General features: G+C 40.8%; 1 protein-coding gene across 10 annotated transcripts in view; it reads left to right on the top strand.

The window, feature by feature from the left end:
* CHD9 (chromodomain helicase DNA binding protein 9) overlaps positions 1-23108 on the top strand; it is a 112535-nt gene that overhangs the window by 16952 nt on the left and 72475 nt on the right. For all 10 annotated transcript variants that reach the window (XR_013958667.1, XR_013958668.1, XR_013958669.1 and 7 more), the window contains one exon: positions 4665-6267. Coding sequence is in view for 7 of the 10 variants with exons in the window: in XM_080636740.1 (XP_080492866.1) it covers positions 4831-6267 (1437 nt within the window). In the remaining 3 variants the exon portion in view is untranslated. The remainder of the gene's footprint in view (positions 1-4664; positions 6268-23108) is intronic.

Here is a 23108-nt window from a genome sequence, read left to right as displayed (position 1 = left end):
CCAGTGAGGGGGGGCATAAGAAGCCAGGAGGGAACAGAGACAGAATGGCTGACCCAAACTAGCCAAAGGGGTATTCCATACCACAGCACGTCATGCCCAATATATAAGCTGAGGGGAGTTACCTGGAAAGCCAGATCGCTGCTCAGATAGGCTAGGTATCAGTCGGCAGGTGGTAAGCAATTGTATTGGGCATCACTGCTGTTTATTGGTTCTTTTTCTTTTCCCTTTCCTTTTTAGCTTTATATTCTCTCCCCTTGTTACTTCCCTTAGTAGTAGTAGTAGTAGTTTTGTATTGTACTTTAGTTATTGCACTGTTCTCAACTTGTGGGGTTTGAATATTCTTTTGGTTCTCCTCCCCATCCTGCTGGGGTAGGAGGGGGAGTGTAAGCAAGCAGCTGTGTGGTTGTGAGTTACCGGCTGGGCTGCAACCACAGCAGGTGTTGAGTTCAATGAAGAGTGACCAGATCAAGAAAGTCCGAGAGCTGAGAGGTGTTTCTGTTCTCATTCAAGTATGTTTGCAGAGTAGCTTAATACTTGGAGAAAATGCTGTGTTTTGTGTGACATATCAAGCGATACAGTTGTCAATCTGAAAAAACTTGCTCTTTAAATTCTGCTGCTTTAGCATGTCTGAAGATGGCAAACCTTGAAATGTTTCGGGTTAACTTGGAGGGTAATGTTGATGTTTGCTGGTAAATTTAGAAAACCATGTAATCTAAAAAAAATGATTTTTTTTTTTTTGTTTGGGTTGGGTTGGTTTTTTTTTTCCCCACAGTAGTGAGTCTAGTGTATGATTTTTACCTAGTTGTTACACAGTAGTTACTGTGTAGTAGTTCCTGTTGTTTAGTTGCCCATGTAAAATCAGCTTGACTGGTATGAAGTTCAGAGTTTAAAATACAAAGAGAGAAACTAAATGCTAGTAAGAAACATTGCTGAATGTCTCTGGGTCCTTTTATATGTAAAACCCAAACCAAAACCCACTGCAGAAAATTCTAAATTTACCAAATGTCCTAGAGTTATTGAATATTGTCGAAGCAATTCTAGCAGATAGGGAGCACTGCCTTCTTAAATTCCAGTACAACCACCACAGTCTTTGTATTGCTTCATCAGGTTGTACATCTATTGTGGTGCCCATTTTATGTCCTAGACTTAGTCCAAGCGGTTTTTAGAGATTGATACTGTAGAAGGATCTCACTAACTTCAACCTGGGTAAAAATTAATATTAAATCAATATATAATAGTTGTAGAGAATTTAGACATGCAAAGTATTAGTTTACTTTTTACAAGAAGTCTAACTTCATCACAAATTCTCAATGCAAAAGGACACAAATGTCAAGTTGTATTTACCATGAGAAATAGAATTCCCATTCTGATTAAAATGCCACTTCAGTGGGAGCTTCCATGAGAAGTATTTTGGAACTAGTACTATAAAACACTGGCTGCCATTGCATTGTTAAACTTGTAGCTGTCAAGTCAAATAGATGAAAGTGTTCCAAATGTTTATTTGCTTGAATGCTTTTCTACCGTCTGAAGGTGAAAGCACGTCCAAAGTTTGAATTGGTACCACAGATCTGTTTGGGGAAGGAGAAGGCTGGATAAAACTGTGTTAAAATACAGTTGTAGCTGCCATCATTTTCTGTGTATGTAGGAGTTAAGGGCATGGAAAAGAGAGTCACTTACAGAAGGCATGTAAAAAGCTTCCTTATGAGAACTATTCTGCTCAATTAAGTGGGATGTGAGGAGGGTAGGTTTACGTTTTTTTTTTTTGCGGGGGGGGTTGGTGGGAGGCTTTTTTTGTGGTTTAGTGTTTTGGGTTTTTTTTCTGGAGGGGGTGTTTGTGTGTGTTGGGTTTTGTATTTTTTTAAGGAGGGGACAGAAAATAATGTGTGTTTCAGTTAAGTTCAGAAATGCATCATAGTCTGCCTTCATACGCCTTCACAATTTCCAGGCTCAGCATCTAACATTTTCATATTCAAGTATAGCAGAGAGAAATAAAAAAGCGTAATTGCTCAGTGAATTCATAAAATGACTGTGTGAAAGTCTAGTTTCTCCAAATCTCCCTGTATTTCCAAGTTACACTTTTCTTTGGGCTGAAAATATGTCATGGGTTTTGTAAACACTAGAGTAAAAGACTAGGGGTAAAAGTACTTCTCTGGACAAAAAAGCAAGATGTCTTTGCAGCAGTTGTGCTCAGGCTATTGACAGCAGTATCCTTTCCTAAAGAGGCTTGGGTTGTTTAAGCTTTCTTCATAACAAATTTCTGTTGGTATACTTAGGAAGTTTATCATGAGGCTAGACTCAGTTTACTCTTAGTTTACAAGTTCATCTGTGCTGGGATTATTTAAGTGAAGCTGAGATCTTCAGGTTATATTTCGTTTTTAAACCTACTAAGATTTAGGTGCTTTTATAAAACCTTTGCATTTTAATAAGAGGGTCTCTTATTTCCTGCTTTTTTTTTTTTTCCTTACGCTGAAAATAAGTAGGAAAAATGAAGGTGAAAAGTGTTTCTTGGATTTTGAGCAAGGCAGCAAATTCCTGTGAGGCTCAGAGTTACAGTTCCATGACTGCAGTGATAACAGCTGTTATATGTGGGGGTTTTTCCGCATTTCTTATTGTAGAGGTACACAGTCAATCAAATATGAAGATGTTCTCTAGTATATGTTTTTCAGTACAGGACAGTTGTAGCCCCATTCCATAGTTCTAGGCTACTATGTAGTTAAAATCAAGAGTGTGTGCAGTAAATTTCCATAGAGTAGCTGGCCATATGTCATTTACTCTAAAAAAAAAATTGAAAAAAATTGTACATCCTATTGTATCTGTATGGCTAAAGATTGAAAAAATTGCTCTGTGTTCTCTGCTTTTCAAGGTAGCACGAATTCAGTAGCCTTCCTTACAAGTCACAGTGAAATAAAAGTTTATTGCTGGGCATAACCAAGGACCTGTTTGTAGTCTGCTGAGCTAATTATACTTAGTCTCTATGTAAACTTCTATTGATAAAGGCTTCAAATTTCAGTTTTTACCAGTAGAGTCCTTGGTAGCCTGGACCATGACATTTTACGTATGGCTACCGCCCTTTCCATCTAATCTTTCCACCCTCTGCGTGGGGGTTTCTTTAATTAGATCATTTGTTCTGGGTCAGCAATATTATGTCCTTTTATTTACTCTGACTTAGTTGTCTTCTCTTAGCTATAATAGCTCTTCCCTGACTTATGTTTTGAGTTGAAATGTCCTAAGATGGGAGATAATTATATTGGAAATGATACAAAAACCTAAGACCATGCCACATCATCTACCTGGGTCCTGATGTTGGTTTATTGTCTGTTGGAAGGTGTTCGATACTGAGAAAGTCATTCTGTTGCTTTCAGTCATAAGCAGACAACTTAATCAGTGCTAGAAGATAATGGGGCCTAATTTGTTACTCTTTCCTTTAACTTGGGAGTTCAGGAAGTCCTAATTTCAAGCAATAAATTATACATGTATCACCTGGAAACCATGGCTATTTTGCTATGCTAAGCTATCACCTTCCTAAGCTTCTGTGCTTTTTTTATAGCATGCTTGTGCTCTATACTCATGGTCATTAACTCTTATACCAATCCATACTTGCAAGATGTCGCCAGCTGGTGACTTTGAGTGTGATACAGGATGCATCTATCTTTTTTCTGTGTAGACCAGAAGTCATATACCAAAACCTTCAATCAGGTTTATTAGCTTAGGTTATTATTCTGACTATGGTCCCAACACCATCAGTAGATTAAGAGTATGAGAAGAACAGGTTTTCATCAGCTTGTCAGAGACTACTTTGTACTTAATAGGTTCAACGTGAACCTTGTTCATCAGTGAAATTTTTAGATTTCCATTCAGGATATCCATTTCTGCAAGGATCCCATGTTCATTTTATTCTTAGGAGAATTCATTAATGAAGAATTGCAGTTGAAATGGAGGAGGAGGGCATGAAGGTGAGCTTTAGTAGTAGGGTCAGAAACTAAAAGCTGTGGCTGTTTCATTTCCTTCCCTTTTTTTTTTTTTTTTTTAATTGGATATGTGTATTGACAGGACAAAGGAATGATTATTACATGGAGATGCCTTTGGTTCTGTTATGTCTCTTAAGTGAGGTAAAATAACAGTTTTTTAGAAACTTCCTTAATGGAACATAAATACAAGACATGGAGTATCTCAGCATTTCCTAGTGAAGTCAGTGTGGTTTTGTTTTTAAATGTAGTTTATAACCTTGTTTTTTGTTTAAACCTACAGAATTGTGTACATTTTACATGCGATGTCTGATTTCTTACCCTACAAACAGTTTAATTCTGGACTGCTAAAGCCACAATTCTGTTCCAATTCAGTAGTTTTAACAAAAATGGCAAAGAAAAAAATCTAAAACTTGGGTAATTGGGGAAACTGAATGAAAAAAATTAAACCATTGCATTTAAAACATCAAATATTGCTTTAATTGTGTAAGGCACAAAGAAGATAAATGCTACGCAAGCATCAAGTAGAAGCAAAAATTACTTAGTTGATCTGTGGTTTAACTAAACTGTAATGTTAAGAAAAAAATACTACATGTCTGGAAAAGTATTGTGGAGGGCAAAGAGCCATGCAGAAAGCCATGAAAGTAATTTTTCTCTTTTTTTTTTTTTTTCTTTCTCTGTTTTTTTTCTCTCCCATAGGATCCTTTAACACTTTGAGACGAATGTTTCATCAGAAGCACTAATGGACATTGGCATGCCTTGGATAAGCTGGTGACTGCTGGATGTCATTTGTTTCTGTTCACTGCAGAGCGCCAAAATTGACTCCATTTGGAGTTGAGAGAAAAAGCAGTACAGACCTATCAAAATGACTGATCCTATGATGGATTTTTTTGATGATGCCAATCTTTTTAGTGAGACCTTAGAAGGTTTGTCAGATGATGCCTTTGTTCAACCTGGACCTGTTTCACTTGTTGATGAATTGAATTTGGGTGCAGAATTTGAACCTTTGCACATAGATTCATTAAACCATGTGCAGGATGCTCAAAATCAACAAAAGATGAGTGATTTTGATCAGCTGAATCAGTTTGATTCACTGAAACTTAACTCAGTAAATCAGTCTTTTAATAGCCCAGCTGACAATGTCTTATCACCACACTCTCAGTTCAATTGTTCACCAGTTCATCCGCAGAACCAGTCTAATGGGATGTTTCCAGATGTGGCTGATGGTAGTCCTATGTGGGGTCATCAAACTGCCACAACTGTTTCAAATCAGAATGGGTCCCCGTTTCACCAAGGACATTCTCAGTCTATGCAGCAAAATAAAAGCTTTGTAGCACACCATGACTTTGCCTTATTTCAGGCTAACGAGCCACAGCATCAGTGTGCCTCGCTACAGTCACAACAAAGCAGAAACAACACGGGGCAAGATGCTCTGAGTCAGCCAAAAGACTTCATGGAAGTTAATGTATCTACTTCTCTCAGAGTCGGTGTCAGCCACCCATCTCCAGTTTCTAATCCATCAACTTCACAGCAGCCTCTGTCTGTTGAACAGTTTTCTCAAACTGCAAGTGCTTCATTACATTTTTGTGGAAATCAAGAAGGAAATTTTGATGGACAGTCTCCAACTATTACTCCATGTTCTGTCAGTAATAGCCAACAATTTTCATCTCCTTTTTCTTACTCTAATAACCACATTTCCCGTACGAGCCTTCTTCGGTCTACAACAGCTCTTTCTACTAGCCAGCAGACAAACTCTATCTCTGACTTCACTGGAAGTGATGCCTTTACATCTCAAACAGGGACCAAGCAAGAAACAACTGATCACATGTTGAATGCTAATACACCTCTGAATTCAAATACTTTTCAAATGTTGCATTCTGCACATCCTCAGGGCAACTTTAGTAGTTCAAAACTCTCTCCTGTAAATATTAGTTTTTCAGCTTCTACTGGTTCTGCATCTCAGATAAGCCATTTCACTGACCCAATTGAAAGCAATGGTTTTACATCTTTAGATGAGAATTTACTTCATCAAGTCGACACTCACAATGAACCATTTACAGGACTTGATCCAGATGACCTTCTTCAGGAAGACCTTCTGCCACAGTTCGATGATTCTGCGTTTGTTCAGGATAGCACAAGCCATGTTTTAGAGCATGACCTAGAACACCATATAACCCCAGAGCAAGTAACACAGTCATCTGACCTTGTTCGGGCACAGTCTCACAATCAGATCCATCCTTGGCATTCTCCAGTTTCTAATCAGCATCTGCAAGACAGAAGTCGTGTAACCTTACAAGGACAGGTATGTAGGGATTTGGGAGTGGAGGTTGAGCTCCTTGATTTGGTTGATCTGGTGAAATGAAAAATAGTGACTGGTTCTTGTACTAAAGCATGATTACTTAAGTCTCTCAGCTGTTCTTAATTGACCCTGAGGAAGTCTTAAGTGATAGCTCCTTCAGGGGGAAAAACCCCAACCTGTTGATGCAGACCTTTCTGTCTCCTGTTCTTTTCTTACCGTTGCAGAAAATAAATACGTAATACTGAAATACTTATTTAGAGAAAATGGTGCTTATATTTCCTAAGCACAGCAGAAAAAACTGGTTGGTTTATGATTTTGGTGCAAATACAATGGCTTATTGTCTTTTTAAGTACTTACAGCAACATATTTTAAGAGCTTTGATAAGGCTTGTGTAGATGATTTCCTTCAGAAATTGCACTGGTTTTGTTGTTACTTGGTCCTTTGCTTGGTATCTTTGTGCTTATGCTAATTGGCTAAAAGTACAGACTTTTTGTTGTTGGTTTTGGTGTGCTTAGTAATAATAGAAAACATACAAAAGCCTATGCCTGTGTTTGGTTTTTTGTTACTTTTGGCTAAACAAAAAAACTGCAGTTGTTTTTTAGTGTAGTGTGCACATCTGCAAGTGTTAAGCCCTCCATGTGGAGAACAAGATAGCATGAAAATTATAACGTACTTTTTTTTAGTGGTATACAAGAGAAACCAGCTTTGCAGACACTGCTTTTCAGATTATCTGGGAGAAATAACAATTATGCAAGCACTGAGGAGTTTGAAAGACAGTCCTTCAATCTGTTTCTTATGAGTGCTTTCTCATAACATATAATGTAGTGAATTTTCAAGTAGTTTTGAGTGTTCACTCAATATTAAGTGCACTTATTTTTTTTTAATTCCTGACCTTTATCTTCATCTATATCATCATCTTTTATAGGAAGCATGTAAACATCAATGAATTGAAATACAGGCTGGCGCTTGTAGATTGCTTTGGTCTCTTACAAGACTATCTAAGCTTTTCAAAACCAAACAAAATGACACAAGTAAAGTTGTTTTTTTCCCAAAACATTGTAACCAGTAAAAATCATGTTTTTATTACAGTGGCTGGAAACCTCAGTGTATGGGAGATTCTTGCAGGTTTTTCAGCTTAAAAAATTCCTAAATCAAAGGAAAATACTTCTTGAACATAGAAAAGACTTAATCAAAGGCACAAATAATTACTCTTTCAGCTCTTAAAATTTACCAATCTTTAAAGCTGCTGCTGTGGTTTTGGAGATGAGTTTAGTGGCCCTCTTTGCTGATGCTTGAAAAGTGATGTCAGCAACTGCATTACCTTAATCTTATCATAGTTTTATCTCTGTTTGGTAGCTTCCAGTCCATATTTGATTTGAGAGGAATGACTGAAACATCTTCAGTAAAATGGCTTGGCAGAAGGAGATACAGCTGTAGCATAAATGCGCATGTTCAGCTCCCATGGCTGGTTATCTGGGGTTTTCAAAATTGTGAGACTGTTGAAATCCATGTACATATGAACAGTGAAAGTAAGAATCTTTATTTTAAACTGGTGTTTTTTCTAGTAGAAATTTAGCTTGTATGTGAGAAAGGCGATGAAATAGAAATGCTTTCTAATTTTCAATCTGTGCATTTCAAAATAGAGGCAACTCTGACACCAAATATAAACCTACTGACAGCTTGAAAAAGGTGGTAACTACTGTATTCTGTATATTCTTGGCAGCCAATATTCTTTCTACCTGAGAATAAAGAATACTGTCTTGTTGGGGAAAAAAAATTACTGAGAAAGAAAGGAACTTAATTATTGACTCTTGGTTCTACTTAGCTTCCTGGGTTCAGCTGTAACAGTTACTTTTCTCCCTCCTAGTGGCTGGTGAAGCTTAGTCTGAGAGCAATGCTGGTAGCACGACGATGTTTTAGTTGTTGCTCAGACCAAGGACTTCTCAGTCTCATGCTCTGCCAGTGAGGAGGGGCACAGGAAGCTGGAAGGAAGCAGAGACAAGACACCTGACCCAGACTAGGCAAAGGGGTATTCCATACCACAGCACGTCATGCCCAGTATATAAACTGAGGTGAGTTACCCAGAAGGCCCAGACCGCTGCTCAGGTCAGGCTGGGTATCAGTTGGCAGGTGGTGAACAGTTGTACTGGGCATCACTGCTGTTTATTCGTTCTCTTCCCTTTCATAGAATCATAGAATAGTTAGAGTTGGAAAGGACCTTACGATCATCTAGTTCTAAACCCCTGCCATGGGCACCTCATACTAAACCATGTCACCCAAGGCTCTGTCCAACCTGGCCTTGATCACCGCCAGGGATGGAGCATTCACAGCTTCCCTGAGGAACCCATTCCACTGGATTCTTCCTTATATCCAATCTAAACTTCCCCTGTTTAAGTTTGAACCCGTTACCCCTTGTCCTATCACTACAGTCCCTAATGAATAGTCCCTTTACAACATCCCTATGGCCCCTATTCAGATACTGGAAGGCTGCTATGAGGTCTCCACGCAGCCTTCTCTTCTCCAGTCTGAACAGCCCCAACTTTCTCAGCCTCTCTTCATACGGGAGGTGCTCCAGTCCCCTGATTGTCCTTGTGGCTCTCCTCTGGACTTGTTCCAGAGAGGGCCCATGTTGTCCCTAGTCTGTCTTTCATTTGCAGTGTACCTCTAGAATCCCTATTATCTTTAACATCCCTAGCCAAGTTTAATTCTAACTGGGCCTTAGCTTTCCTGACATGGTCCCTAGCTTCCCGGACAACATCCCTGTATTCTTCACAGGCCGCTTGTCCTTGCTTCCACCTCTTATAAGCCTCCTTTTTCCCTTGAAGTTTCCTCAGCAGCTCCTTATCCATCCAAGGAGGTCTCCTGGTCCTCCTGCCACATTTCCTTCTAGTTGGTATGCAACACTCCTGAGCTTGAAGTAGGTGATCCTTGAATATCAACCAACAGTCTTGGGCCTCCTTGCCCTCTAGGCCTGTATCCCATGGAACCTTACTAAGCAGGTTCCTGAAAAGGCCAAAGTCTGCTCTCTTGAAGTCCAGGGCAGTGAGCTTGCTGCATGCTCTTCTCACTGTCTTGAGGATTTTGAACTCGGCCATCTCAAGATCGCTGCAACAAGGCTGCCCTGGAGCGTCACATTTCCAACCAGCCCTTCCCTGTTGGTGAGCACAAGGTCAAGCATGGCACCTCTCCTTGTCGGCTCCTCTATTACTTGCAGAAGGAAGTTGTCTTCCACACAATCGAGGAACCTCCTGGATTGCTTGTGCCAGGCCGTACCATCACTCCAACAGATGTCAGGGTGGTTGAAGCCCCCCATGAGGACAAAGGCCTGCGAGCGTGAGGCTGCTCCTATCTGTAGAGCACTTCATCCACAGATTCGTCTTGATAGGTGGTCTGTAACAGATCCCCACAGTAATGTCTCCCATCGCTGTTCTCCCTTTAACCCTGACCCACAAACTCTCTGTTGACTGCTCATCTGTCCCCAGACAGAGTTCCATACTCTCCAGCCCATCCCTAACGTAAAGAGAAACTCCCCCTCCCCGCCTTCAGCGGCGGCTGGCAGAGGGGAGGGCGGGCTGCGCCTGCCGCAGCTGGGGCGATCCATGGGAAGTGTCCGCCGCGCGTCCAGAGTCACTGCCCAGCGCGCACTCGGGCTGGCGGCTCGCGGCGCCTCGTCTGGCTGCGGAGTGCGCCCAGCCCCGCTTTTTGCCGCAGCCCGGCCGACCTAGCCCTTAAAGCCAGTCCTTATCCCTTCATTTTTAACTTTATATTCTCTTCCCTTGTTGCTTCCTTTATCGTTAGTAGCAGTAGTAGTAGTTTCGCATTATACTGTAGTTATTGGACTGCTGTTGTCACCCCCCATGGGATTTACGTTCTTTGGGTTCTCCTCCCCATCCTGGCTGGAGCTGGGGGTGGGGAGAGGTGTGGAGGGCCGAAGGAGGAAGAAGGGGGGAGTGAGCAAGTGGCTGCATGGTTCTGAGTTACCGGCTGGGCTGAAACCATGACATTTAGTTTGCAGGACACAAGCGTGTGAAGGAAAAGTCTAACACTTTTTCCTCTCTTTAATTGTAGGTCATTAGTGTAGAGATAAGGGGTTTATACGTTTAATCTTTGGGCTTGGTTCAGTAGATTGCTTCTCCATTTCTATTTCAACTTATGGCTCTGGAGTGTGTGGTTTTAGATTTCTACCAGTAAAACTTTTCCTGTAAAAGTGATGTGACGTTAATGGAAGATACATACAGCTGTGTATTTGACATCAGTGTGATGAACTGAATGATGCAGTAGATATGCTCCGTTGGTTTTGATAAACGTCTTACTTTTTAGGTTGGGGGAGAGGAGGAAGAGGGCACAGGCCAAGTAGCTACTTGTCAGTTATCTCTGTAACCTAGAGACACATGTAGTAGCTCCTAGTGAAATGTGATGCTGTTTATTACTGCGTGTACAGTAATGCAGAGGGAACAGCACCCGAATTCCCTGCCAGGAAGTACAGCAGGAGAGCCACGATCTGTAAACAGTAGCATTGAGGCTGTTGGTCTCCCATGAGCATACTTGGGTGAAGGGTGAAGAGGAAGTGAATTCCGGGAAAAGTGGGGGTGGTGAGAAATCCAGTGGTTGGGATCCAGGGGTTGTGAGGAGCATTGGGATACAAAGCAGGCAGCAAAAAGCAGGTCTAAGAAAATTCTCTGGTGCTGTGACTTTTCTGTTGTTTTCAAGAGAACTATTTAAGTCTTATGTCCTCCTTGCTGTACCAATTTGTTCTGTAGCTAGGAATAGAGGGAAAGTTCTGAGACCTGTGGAGGGTGTTTAAGGTTCTTGGGGTTTGGGTTTGGTTTTTATTGTGGTGTAAATACAAAGCAACTTTCCAGTATTTAAACTTTTTTTTACATTTTTTACTCTGGAAATTTGAAATGAGACAGAAAATGGATAGTTAAAAACTGCTTGGTTTGGTTTTTATTATTTCAGGGTATGTAATAAATCGTATAGATTGGATTCTGACCTTGAGTTTGTCTAATCAGACAAATGTTTCATGCTTTTGTCAGAAACTTCTTGTGAAGTGGTAGCTGTCAAACTGTTGAGAGGAATGTATTGATGGGGGAGTGCAGAAGCACATGATGTAGAGGCCTGTTCAAGTCAACGGTGTATGAAATGCATGACAATTACGAAGTTAAAAAGTGTTTCAGATCTGTCTTTTGTCTGAGTTAGGTGGGAAAAGATTTTGGTAAGTTTCATTTGGAATAGTTAAGGCGAAATCTTCATTGTTTAACAAGGCAGTGTTTCATACCAGCTTTTGTACACACTGTGGAAACGGTGGATTAAATTGTTTTCATCAGTTTTAGTTTGATCACAGTTGAGTGTTTTTTCAGACAGGAAACCTTTTTATTTTAGTAAATAGTTAATGAACTGTAGCTATGTGAATAAACACAACATTAGACAGAGATCTTCAACTACAGTTACGCTGAGGTTACTTGAAATTAAGGATGAACATTAAACACTTCTGATGAGTATGCTTACTTTCAAATAATGAAATATTTTTACTTATACAGCTATTCTTTTGATAGAAATTAATTTCAAAATTAATACATTTATTCAGTGTAACAATGCTGCAGAAATAAAAACCATCTAGAATGTCTTATACTGCTGTTACACTTTCAGTGCCTGCTGTAATTAGATTATAGTTGTAAATAAATAGTGCCTCTTAATTTTACATAATGCATTTTTCATTAGAGTTAGTTTGAGAACAGAGTGAAGTGGAGAAATGAACTGAAGATTCATGTAGCCTCAGCTTTGACTAATACAACATTTCTAACCTTTACCTCCACTTAAAACTGCTTTAAGTTTGCTAATGCTAAATAATTTATTCACTTTTTTGTAAAGTTGAAAAAAGATGACAATAAAGACTTCAACATTCAGTTCAGCATCTTTAGGGAAAAAAAAAAAAAAGTCGGGAAGATAATCTGAACTATAAACTGTCCTAAGAGAAGTTTACAACCCTCTCACTGTATATGTTATTTTGTAATAAATGTTTTAATCTCTTATGGCTACATACATGAAAGCAGAATAACTGAGATTAAACTGGAAAGTGATATTCCATTAATAATCTTATGTGCTAGAGGACAAGGTGGTAGTCTTAGTTCCTAAATTTGATGAATCTTCTTTTCTCTTTTGTGACTACATGTTTGGCACCTAACTTGATCCTTAAGGATATCAGTGAATTCCAGTACCTCGTATCTTACTTGTTTTGTAAAAACTGGCTTGAAACCTGCTTTTATCCTTGGAAGCATGAGGTTTCCAACCACTTGTTTTATACCAACAGATGAGACTATTCTTGGTGAGAATTTGTCTTGCCGTTGTTGCAAGTTTAGCAAAGAAAGTCTGAACATTGTAGATCGGTGATGGTGTGGTTGCTTGGTGGTGGTGTGCCCTGGGATATCTGTATAGATCAGAATGGCATAACCTCCTATATGAGTGTATCATTGGAGATGGAACCAAGTATCACCTCATCAAAGTCCAGGCATCTGTGCTGCTAAGGTGCATGCCTTGAATTGTCACAGGTCTTTCAACTCTGACTGTCTTAGCAGATGCCTCTTTTTATCAACTCTAAATTCATTGTAGGCAAGTATCCCTTGTATTATTCCTCTTGTAAACCTCTTACTCTGCCACTGTTTGCTGTTCTACTTGTAGAGGAAATACTGAACTGTAAAGTTTTTATGACAGAAATACACACTATGCAGTGATATGTTTTCTTGGCTAGTTATGGGAAGTACAGCAAGCAAATCAGTTGATCTAAGCAGTTACGGAGACTGCATAAATGTCAAGGATACAGTATTTGTCAGAATGTATTTCTTCCATTCTATGTAGTTTAATTTGAAGTGAGCCTGTAATGAGAAATATTTTAAAGTAATAAACTGATCACACTACATACGAATTCTGTGTAAATGTGGCAGGCTATTTTGCAGAATAAGTGTATAGGTTATGGCTCCTAAGTATTGTTACAATACAAGATTGTAAAAATTATGATACTGTTACATATTACTTGTGAAGCAATGGATGACAGTTTTTAGTGGGACTGAGAATAGTAAGATATAAGTCTCAATTTGCTCTACTTTGTATCATCTGAAAACTGAAATCTTGACATCTGTTCCAGTAAGCAGGGGGGAAACATGAGAAGTTATATCTTGAAATCTTGAAATGTAACAAACCCACACCCCCAGCAAATCTAACTCCCAAACTAAAAGAGCAACTAAAACTTTGTACTTTTTCCTAAAATGCTTAATAGTGCTGGTATAGCTCGCATTAAGCATATCAACTGTAGTGATACTGTTATTGTTCCTTTAAATATGGTTAGCTTTATGAGTGACATTGTATTAGCAAATGTAAACCTTTGAGCTTTCCTTTTAAACATTTCTAAGATTTGTATGGATTTAGTTATATGTGCTTAAGGAAGAATTTTCACCTTCCTTGTAGGAGCTTAATAAATTCTCTACCACAGTGAGGCAGCAGAATTCAGTTGTCATCTCGCAGCACCTAACAGGTTTATCATGTGTGTACAAGTAAGGAAAGTGGGCTCTCCACTGACCTTCTTTGTGCCATATTTTACAGCTTTTTTTGCTGTCTTTTTCATAGAATCATAGAATAGTTAGGGTTGGAAAGGACCTTAAGATCATCTAGTTCCAACCGCCCTGCCATGGGCAGGGACACCTCACACTAAACCATGTCACCCAAGGCTCTGTCCAGCCTAGCCTGTGACGCCGCCAGGGATGGAGCATTCACGACTTCCCTGGGCAACCCATTCCAGTGCCTCACCACCTTAACAGTAAAGAATTTCTTCCTTATATCCAATCTAACCTTCCCCTGTTTAAGTTTGAACCTGTTACCCCTTGTCCTGTCACTACAGTCCCTAATGAACAGTCCATCCCCAACATCCCTATAGCCCCCCTTCAGATACTGGAAGGCTGCTATGAGGTCTCCACGCAGCCTTCTCTTCTCCAGTCTGAACAGCCCCAACTTTCTCAGCCTGTCTTCATACAGGAGGTGCTCCAGTCCCCTGATCATCCTTGTGGCCCTCCTCTGGACTTGTTCCAACAGTTCCATGTCCTTTTTATGTTGAGGACACCAGAACTGCACACAATACTCCAAGTGAGGTCTCATGAGAGCAGAGTAGAGGCGCAGGATCACCTCCTTCAACCTGCTGGTCACACTCCTCTTGATGCAGCCCAGGATACAGTTGGCTTTCTGGGCTGTGACCGCACACTGAAGCTGGCTCATGTTAAGTTTCTCATTGACTGACACCCCCAAGTCCTTCTCTGCAGGGCTGCTCTGAATCTCTTCTCTGCCCAACCTGTAGCTGTGCCTGGGATTGCTCCCACCCAGGTATAGGACCTTGCACTTGGCATGGCTAAACTTCATAAGGTTGGCATCAGCCCACCTCACAGGCGTGTCAGTGTCCCTCTGGATGGCATTTGTTCCCTCCAGTGTATCAACCAAACCACACAGCTTGGTGTCATCGGCAAACTTGCTGATTGCACTCAATCCCACTGTCCATGTCACCGACAAAGATGTTGAACAAGACCGGTCCCAACACCGATCCCTGAGGGACACCACTCGTTACTGGTCTCCAGCTGGACATCGAGCCATTGACCACAACTCTTTGCGTACGGCCATCCATCCAGTTCTTCACCCACCAAGTGGTCCATCTATCAAATTGGTGTCTCTCCAATTTAGAGACAAGGATGTTGTGTGGGACAGTGTCGAATGCTTTGCACAAGCCCAGATAGATGACATCAACTGCTCTACCTGTGTCAGTCAGTTCTGTAGCCCCATCATAGAAGGCCACCAAATTGGTCAGGCAGGATTTCCCCTTAGTGAAGCCATGCTGGCTGTCACCAAGCACCTTGTTGTTTTCATTGTGCCTTAGCATGCCTTCCAGGAGAATCTGCTCCAAGATTTTGCCAGGCACAGAGGTGAGACTGACTGGTCTGTAATTCCCCAGGTCATCCATTTTCCCCTTCTTGAAAATGGGGGTTATATTTCCCTTTTTCCAGTCGTCGGGAACTTCACGTGACTGCCATGATTTTTCAAATATAGAATCATAGAATAGAATCATAGAATAGTTAGGGTTGGAAAGGACCTGAAGATCATCTAGTTCCAACCTCCCTGCCATGGGCAGGGATACCTCACACTAAACCATGCTACACAAGGCCTCATCCAACCTGGCCTTGAACACCGCCAAGGATGGAGCACTCACAACCTCCCTGGGCAACCCATTCCAGTGCCTCACCACCCTCTCAGTAAAGAATTCCTTTCTTATACCCCGTCTAAACTTCCGCTGTTTAAGTTTGAACCTGTTACCCCTTGTCCTGTCACTAGAGGATTTCTTCAGGTCCCATGGACTTGTGCACGTTCAGGTTCTTAAGGTGGTCTCAAACCAGATCCTCTCTACAGTGGGCCTAAGGTGTTCATTCTCACAGTCCCTGTGTCCACCTTCCAAGACTTGGGCGGTGTGGTCACAGCATTTTCCAGTAAAGGCCAAGGCAAAGAAGTCATTAAGAACCTCAGCCTTTTCCAAATCCAGGGTAGCCAGTTCTCCCGATAGCTTCCGGAGGGGGCCTGCGTTGTCCCTAGTCTGTCGTTTATTCATTACGTACCTATAGCATATATTTTTATTATGATTTTGTGATTTTCAGAAAGGCCTGCACGGATGGGGGGAGTCCAAATGGTGAAGCTTTGTCAAATGTGCAGTTAATGAGGAGGAGGAGGAGGAGGAGAGCATCTCTGAGTTTGAGTAGTGCAGCTCCTGGAATGACCTAAGTCTTTTAAACTAGAGCTTTATATAATGTTCTCATGACTAATCTATGGCTCTTTGACAAAGATGCATTCATCACTGAAGATAGCAATATTTCGATAGTTTTATTTATAGTTGTATGTGTATGAAGTATTTCCTTTTATTTATATTTTAATCTAAGTTTTATATAAGCATTTTGTATGTTTTGTCACTTTTTAAAATGGCAAAGATCGAGGAAGGGAAGTACATATTTGTGAAATTAGTTTGTAACACATTTACTCATGAGTATTTATTGCAATTTATAATCTACCATTTTTTATTTGCCTTGTTTTTCCTTTCAAAATATAGGTGTTTAGTAAAGGAAAGACAGAAAACTGTTGGGCTTCCAAGAGCAGGGAAAATGTGACAGATTAGCTGCTTTACTGTTTTAAAGGATTTATTAATTTGTTACTAATTACCATCTCTGGATACAGTTAAATTGTTTCATCATTCTTTTTTCTTTAAATCTTTTTTGCTATCACTAATGCTTTCCTTAAGACTCAGCCTTTTGTCATTTGTCAAATAATTAGGCTGTCGTATTCTTTATGTATGCTTCCTCTTTAAAGTGAAGTACTTGCTGTTGTAATGGTTGTTATAATTTAAGAATATAATTTTTCCTGAGATAATTGCACGCTCATTAAATGACTGCAATAATTGTCTTTAAAATGTGCCAAAAGAGAAGCATTTTTGTAAAAAATAGTTAACATGGCAAGCATAGAAAGGAAGCTTCTGGCGAGGTCAACTTAGAGCAGGGATTCTATGGATATCAAGGCCAGACTAGTTGACAAAACCAAGTAAAATAGATATTGTTTTTTAATGATACTGCAGAACAAGTGTGATTGAATAATCTAAATAATTATTTGCAAGCAGATGTCTTGTTAACAGTGAAGAACTGTAAAGCAATTCAGTAATGTGAGAATACTGATACCATTGGGCAAGCTTAGTGTTGGGAAGGGGTGGTACCTAATTACAGAGAAAACAGAAGACAAACCTGTCCTGGTTTAGCAGTAGCAGTCATTTTTTTCTCCTCCTTAGTAGCTGGTGCAGCGCTGTGTTTTTGACTTTCAGCCTGGGGACAGTACTGATAAAACCGATGTTTTCAGTTGCTGGTCAGAATGTTTAGTCTAACCAAGGACTTTGTGAGTCTCATGCTCTGCCAGGGAGGAGAGGAAGCTGGGAGGAAGCAGAGACAGGACACCTGACCCAAACTAACCAAAGAGGTATTCCATACCACAGCACGTCATGCCCAGGATGTAGAACTGAGAGCTCCCCGGAAGGGCTAGTTCACTGCTGCGTGGGGGCAAGGTATCAGTCGGTGAGGTGTTGTATTCTCTTCCCTTGTTATTTCCTTTATCATTATTATTATTGGTGGTAGCAGTAGTGATTTGTGTTATACCTTAGTTACTGGACTGTTCTTATCTCAACCTGTGGGAGTTGCATTCTTTTGATTCTCCTCCCCATCCTTCCAGGAGCGGGGGGAAGAAAGGGTGGGGGGAATTAGACTGTGTGGTTCTAATTTACGGCCTGGGCTTAAACCACGACAGTTCTTTTTGGCGCCCAATGAGGGCCATGAAGGGTTGAGATAAGGACAGATCTGACGGGAGTGTGTCTAATTCTGTTTGTGAAAAGCACTTGTCACAATGCTGATTTATTGGCCGAGCCCCACAGCCGAGCCCAGCCCCGCCGCGGCCGAGAACATCCCCCGGCAGCTGCCCACTGAGCCCCGTGAGCCCAAGCCCCAGGAGGATGCAGGAGACCATCCAGCATTTCCCAGCAAGGCAGAGGAGGAAAATCTGGACTCAAAAAAAGAGAAGCTGGTGGTGGGAGAGCCTTCAAGCACAGCAGCTACACCAGCCCCAGTGACAAGTACAGCAGCATCATTTGAGAGTTCTGAAGGTTTTGAATGGCCTTTGGGTACCCTTGGGACCTGCCTGCTGACTGTGATGGGGATCACCATGTTGGCACACACACAGAGTGTGTTTTGCCCACGACCATTTTGTCTGATCTCGAAAGTTAAGCAGAGTCAGGTTTGGGTCTTGTCTGGGGTTAGAAGATGATATAGGATGACCAAAAGGTTTTCCCCAAGGCTGGACAGTCATGAGTGGCAGGGTGTGTGGGACAATGTGAGCAAGCATCTGGTCCACTGGGCCCCTCCAGTGCTTTGGAAGCGTCGGAGATGGAAGGCAGCTGTGTGGAGTCCCCAGCGACAAGCTGCAGAAAACTGCTGAAGGGGAGGGTGAATTATTTTGAGCCTCGTGGGCCCATGACACTTCAGGCCATCAGGGCGGAGATGCAACATAGAGATGGACTCATGATCAAGGGGTGGACTTAGCAATGGACACTATTGCCCAGGTTATTCACGAGTGTGAACACTGCACACAGTCTCTCCTGCTCTGAAAGATTGTTACAAGAGATGGAGCCCAACATCATGGACCGAATGGACTCAGCAGCTTTATAGGGATTGGTCCATGCACTAAGATAAGAGTGCACTGAGATGAGAGTGATGGTATATTGAAAATGTGTGATCTGAGCATGACGTGAGTGGTGTGGAATAAGGGGTGGATACTGTCCTGGTTTAGCAGTAGCAGTCATTTTTTTCTCCTCCTTAGTAGCTGGTGCAGTGCTGTGTTTTTGTCTTTCGGTCTGGGAATAGTACTGATAAAACCGATGTTTTCAGTTGCTGGTCAGAATGTTTAGTCTAACCAAGGACTTTGTGAGTCTCATGCTCTGCCAGGGAGGAGGGGAAGCTGGGAGGAAGCAGGGACAGGACACCTGACCCAAACTAACCAAAGAGGTATTCCATACCACAGCACGTCATGCCCAGGATGTAACGGAGAGTTACCTGGAAGGGCTGGATCACAGCATGCTGGGGGCGAGGTACCAGTCAGTGAGCGGTTGCATTCTCTTCCCTTGTTATTTCCTTTATCATTATTATTAGTGGTGGTAGCAGTAGTGATTTGTGTTATACCTTAGTTACTGAACTGTTCTCATCTCGACCCGTGGGAGTTGCATTCTTTCGATTCTCCTTCCCATCCCTCCAGGAGTGGGGGGAAGAAAGGGGCGGGGAGGGGGGAAGTAGACTGCGTGGTTCTGATTTACGGCCTGGGCTTAAACCACAACAAAACCTTAAACTGTCTTTTAAAGAGAGCAACCCATTCTATAGACTGTTAAATCTGTAGTTCAGTTTATGCCTAAATTTTAATAAGTCTAAGAGGGAAAAAAAGTTTATGAAAAAAGCCTCTGTTCATTGTATTGTGCTAATGCAGCCATTTGTGTGATGAACTGAACTGGGATACTCAGGTGAGAGAAACTTTCTGCGTTTTTGTTGAGGGTGTTTTTCAGGAATGTAAGTTCCTGATTTATTTCTCCTTCTAGCTGCACAGAATTGTGTACCATAGAAGCTGCTGTGGGGAGAGAAGAAGGAGTGGGAAGCATCATTTGCTGCAGTAGAGGCAAAATCATTGTATCTGGAACCACAGCCTCAAATGCAAAGAGAGTGCAAGTGGGCATGTTGTAGGACTGGCCTTTGGCACCAGTAACCACTTTCCTGCTTTGTCTGAGATAGTTATCTAAAGTCTGAATTTTTGAGTGGCTTTGAACATAGCATTGCCTCTAAAACTTCCAGAACAGCACTTCATCTTGAGACGTTTTGTAGAAAATCAACACTTTAAAAGTGTTATTACTGAAAGAGAAGCAGAACTTTGAAAGATACTAACCAGTAGTATAGTTTTGAAGCAAAAGAATCTAAAGTACATTCAGAATTCATGTGGCTTTTGTCCAGATGTCTATGTGCTTTTTGCACTCGGGTTTTACAATTTCTTTTAGCTGTAATGTTAATTTTAAGTATATAGAGAGATCAAAATAATTTCCAGCACTTTGTCTGCCTAACAGCATCCTACATGTGGAGAGGTATTGTTTTCTTTGTTCATTATGAGGTTGAAACATTTGCACAAGTTCCCGGTTACATGGATTTCTAAGGTGGTGTTTATCTTCAGGTGTTGAGTGAATTGAATTTGGGAACTCTTAAAGCTAATAAATACAAGCATGTGGATTTCTTGGATGATGTGACTGAGAATTTTTACTTTGATTTGAATAAGTTTGATAAATGAAGTTAGGAATGTTGCTTTAGGCTAGAAGTGGTTGACAAGTCTTACATTTTTGAGAGCTGTGTAACTTGTAGTAGAGATTGGTTTTTCTTTCATAAATGTGTTAAGTTTTCTTTTGTGTGTGTTATTTGGCTTCTGCTCTCTTGATGTCTTACTGTGAAGGCTGGCATTTTAATTTGTATCTTATGAAATTGTTCCCCTATTTTACATACTGCCTGTTGAGGAATTAAGTCTTTGTTTGAAAGCAATTTTAATGTTAGTAGCATTAGGTATTTATAGACATAATTCTATTCAAAGGAGAACTAATTTAATAGATTGATAAGAAAGACTCTTTAAAGATACATTCATGACTTCACAATTTAGTTTTAGTTCGTATGTTGGAAAGAAAAGTTGCAAGAACACATTGCAAATAGTTTGGTTCTGAGCATTTTGGTTTTCATACAGTCTGGAACCTTGCTTTAGAAAGAGCTCTGATAAACAGGTTTTTAGAATAATCTTAAGAGTAACCCTAAAAGCAATTCTTTCATTGTACCTTCTTTTTTACTGAGTACTGTACACGTAGGAGGGGAGTTCTTTAATAGTATTTTAGAGAAACTTGCTAGAAAAACACAGCTATTGTGCTTTTCATGACTTGTAGCAGACTATGGTTTACAGTACGTTTTTATGCTTTATGTAAGGAGTGCTAGAAGATTGGTACGTTTGCATTGGTTTTCTTCTTTGCTAAGTCTTGGTAGCAGCTGCTCATGAAGCCCAGGTATGGCTTAGCTTGACATGTAAATTTTGTTATAGCAGGAACTTTGGTTCTTGTAGGTCTTAAAAGCAGTGATCAGCTGTTGCAGAGTACAGGTTGTCATGGGGAAAGTGGGTAAAGTAATTAAAGGAACATGTGAGTAAATTGGACATGTGTCTTACTGGTTTTCAGTTCAGTAAGAACAATTTTTCAAAAGATCAGGCAAAGTTATTTTGATGTGTCTGTATTGTTGCCGCTATTTATATCATTCTCTGGAGGATTCTTTGACCTGCAGGCACATGGTATTATGAAATCTCATCAACTTCAGATAGTACACAGGAGTGTGCATTCTGGCTTAATGTAAGTTCAACTGCAAGTGTGCACAGGCTTTAGCTATTTCAGGAGATGTTCAGAAATGGTGACCCAGCCTTGCATGATGGGGCAGAGGTGTGAAGATGCTCTGCTCCTGGCTGTGCCCAAGGGCATCCTTGGCAACACGTTGCCATCTCTAACCTGACTTGTTCTGCTCTATGTTGATAGCAGGCTCTGTTCACCTGAAGTCTGTTAGAGATTGTTAGAATTTCTCATCTTGAACTTTACATTGGGTGTACATTGGGTGCCTTTGCTGCTAGTAGCCAGACATAGTTGAGATAAAACATTACTGCTGTGCTTTTGTTTCTAGAGACCTATTTTGCAACTTTTTCTGTTTGATCCCTACCAAAAGGTCATGCTCCCTGCTGTTTTGATTTGGGTTTTCTTTTAAGGTTATCCCAGTGAAGCTCTCACATGCTGTGTTCTTTCTCTAGAAAATTTTTAGGAGACTTCTGGGAAAAAGCAGTTTGGGTTTTTTGTTGTGGGTTTGTTTTTTTTTTTTTCTTTGCCTGAAATTGAATCCTGTTGATCCCCAGTAGTAGCTATCGTATGACTTGTGACCTTTATTTTCAAACCATCACTTTTTTGATAAACTATTTTTTTATGTGTCTGGTTTTCCTTCTCGTTGTGGGGAGGATTTTGTTCAGGACTATTTAATTGAGAAAACTATATTCAGCAGGAGTGTTTTCATTAGGCTTACATATATGCTAAAGTACTCTTGTTTTGGAGGTTCTGGCATAGAATGACAATGATTGGCTCCAGCATGTTGTTCCAGGAGCCTTCATACTCTGACGAAGTAAATTTTATGTTACAATCACACTCAATGTGCTACAAAAAAAAAATTTGAGTACAATTTGTTAAATTATGCTGTTAAAACACGATGTGGAAGAGAATCTGTCTCTTTGTTTTATTTAATCTGTGGCTGTTCCTCTGAGCTAGCCCTGCTCTACTTTCTGTAGGTAATTACAAAAGCAAGGCCTTGAGACAAAAGGTGGGCAGTTTCCTGCTAGTTCTGCATAGTTCTTGCCTATTTGCCTTTCACTTTCACCACTTCAGTAGGTTAAGTAACTCCTTTAAGCGGCAGAAGTGTACAAAAAATAGACAGTTGTTGCAGTTTGAAACTCTTTGTAACTATACTGTAATTTTGGCTGACTCTGGGACAAAAACCAGGAGTTTCCATGGGGATAGTGTAAGGAAGTAGTGACAGTAGTGAACTTCATGAAGATGAAAGGGTTTTTTGTTTTAATTATACAAATGTTTTCTTACAAGACCACTCCTATTAGAGGTGTAGGAGGAGCACTTGAATGGAAATTAAGTTTTGACAAGAACCAGCTACTATGAAGGTTCCGTTGCTTTTCCTTGCTCAGAGATACGTACCTTGCTGATTGTTCCTGGGTTTAGCAGTAGCAGTCATTTTTTCTCCTTCTTAGTAGCTGGTGCAGTGCTGTGTTTTTGACTTTCGGCCTGGAAACAGAGCTGATAACACCGATGTTTGGTCTGACCAAGGACTTTGTGAGTCTCATGATCTGCCAGGGAGGAGGGGAAGCTGGGAGGAAGTAGGGACAGGACACCTGACCCAAACTAACCAAAGAGGTATTCCATACCCCACAGCATGTCATGCCTGGGATGTAACTGGGACTTACCCAGAAGGGCACTCTGCTCGGGCGGGCTCATTTCGGCGGGTGGTATCGTATTCTCTTCCCTTGTTATTTCTCTTACTATTATTATTGATGGTAGCAGTAGTGATTTGTGTTATACCTTAGTTACTGGACTGTTCTTATCTCAAACCATGGGAGTTACATTCTTTCGATTCTCCTCA

The sequence above is a fragment of the Psittacula echo genome, assembly GCF_963264785.1.
Source record: "Psittacula echo genome assembly, chromosome: Z".
Taxonomy (NCBI): Eukaryota; Metazoa; Chordata; class Aves; order Psittaciformes; family Psittacidae; genus Psittacula; species Psittacula echo.
This window is presented reverse-complemented; position numbering and strand designations above follow the sequence as displayed.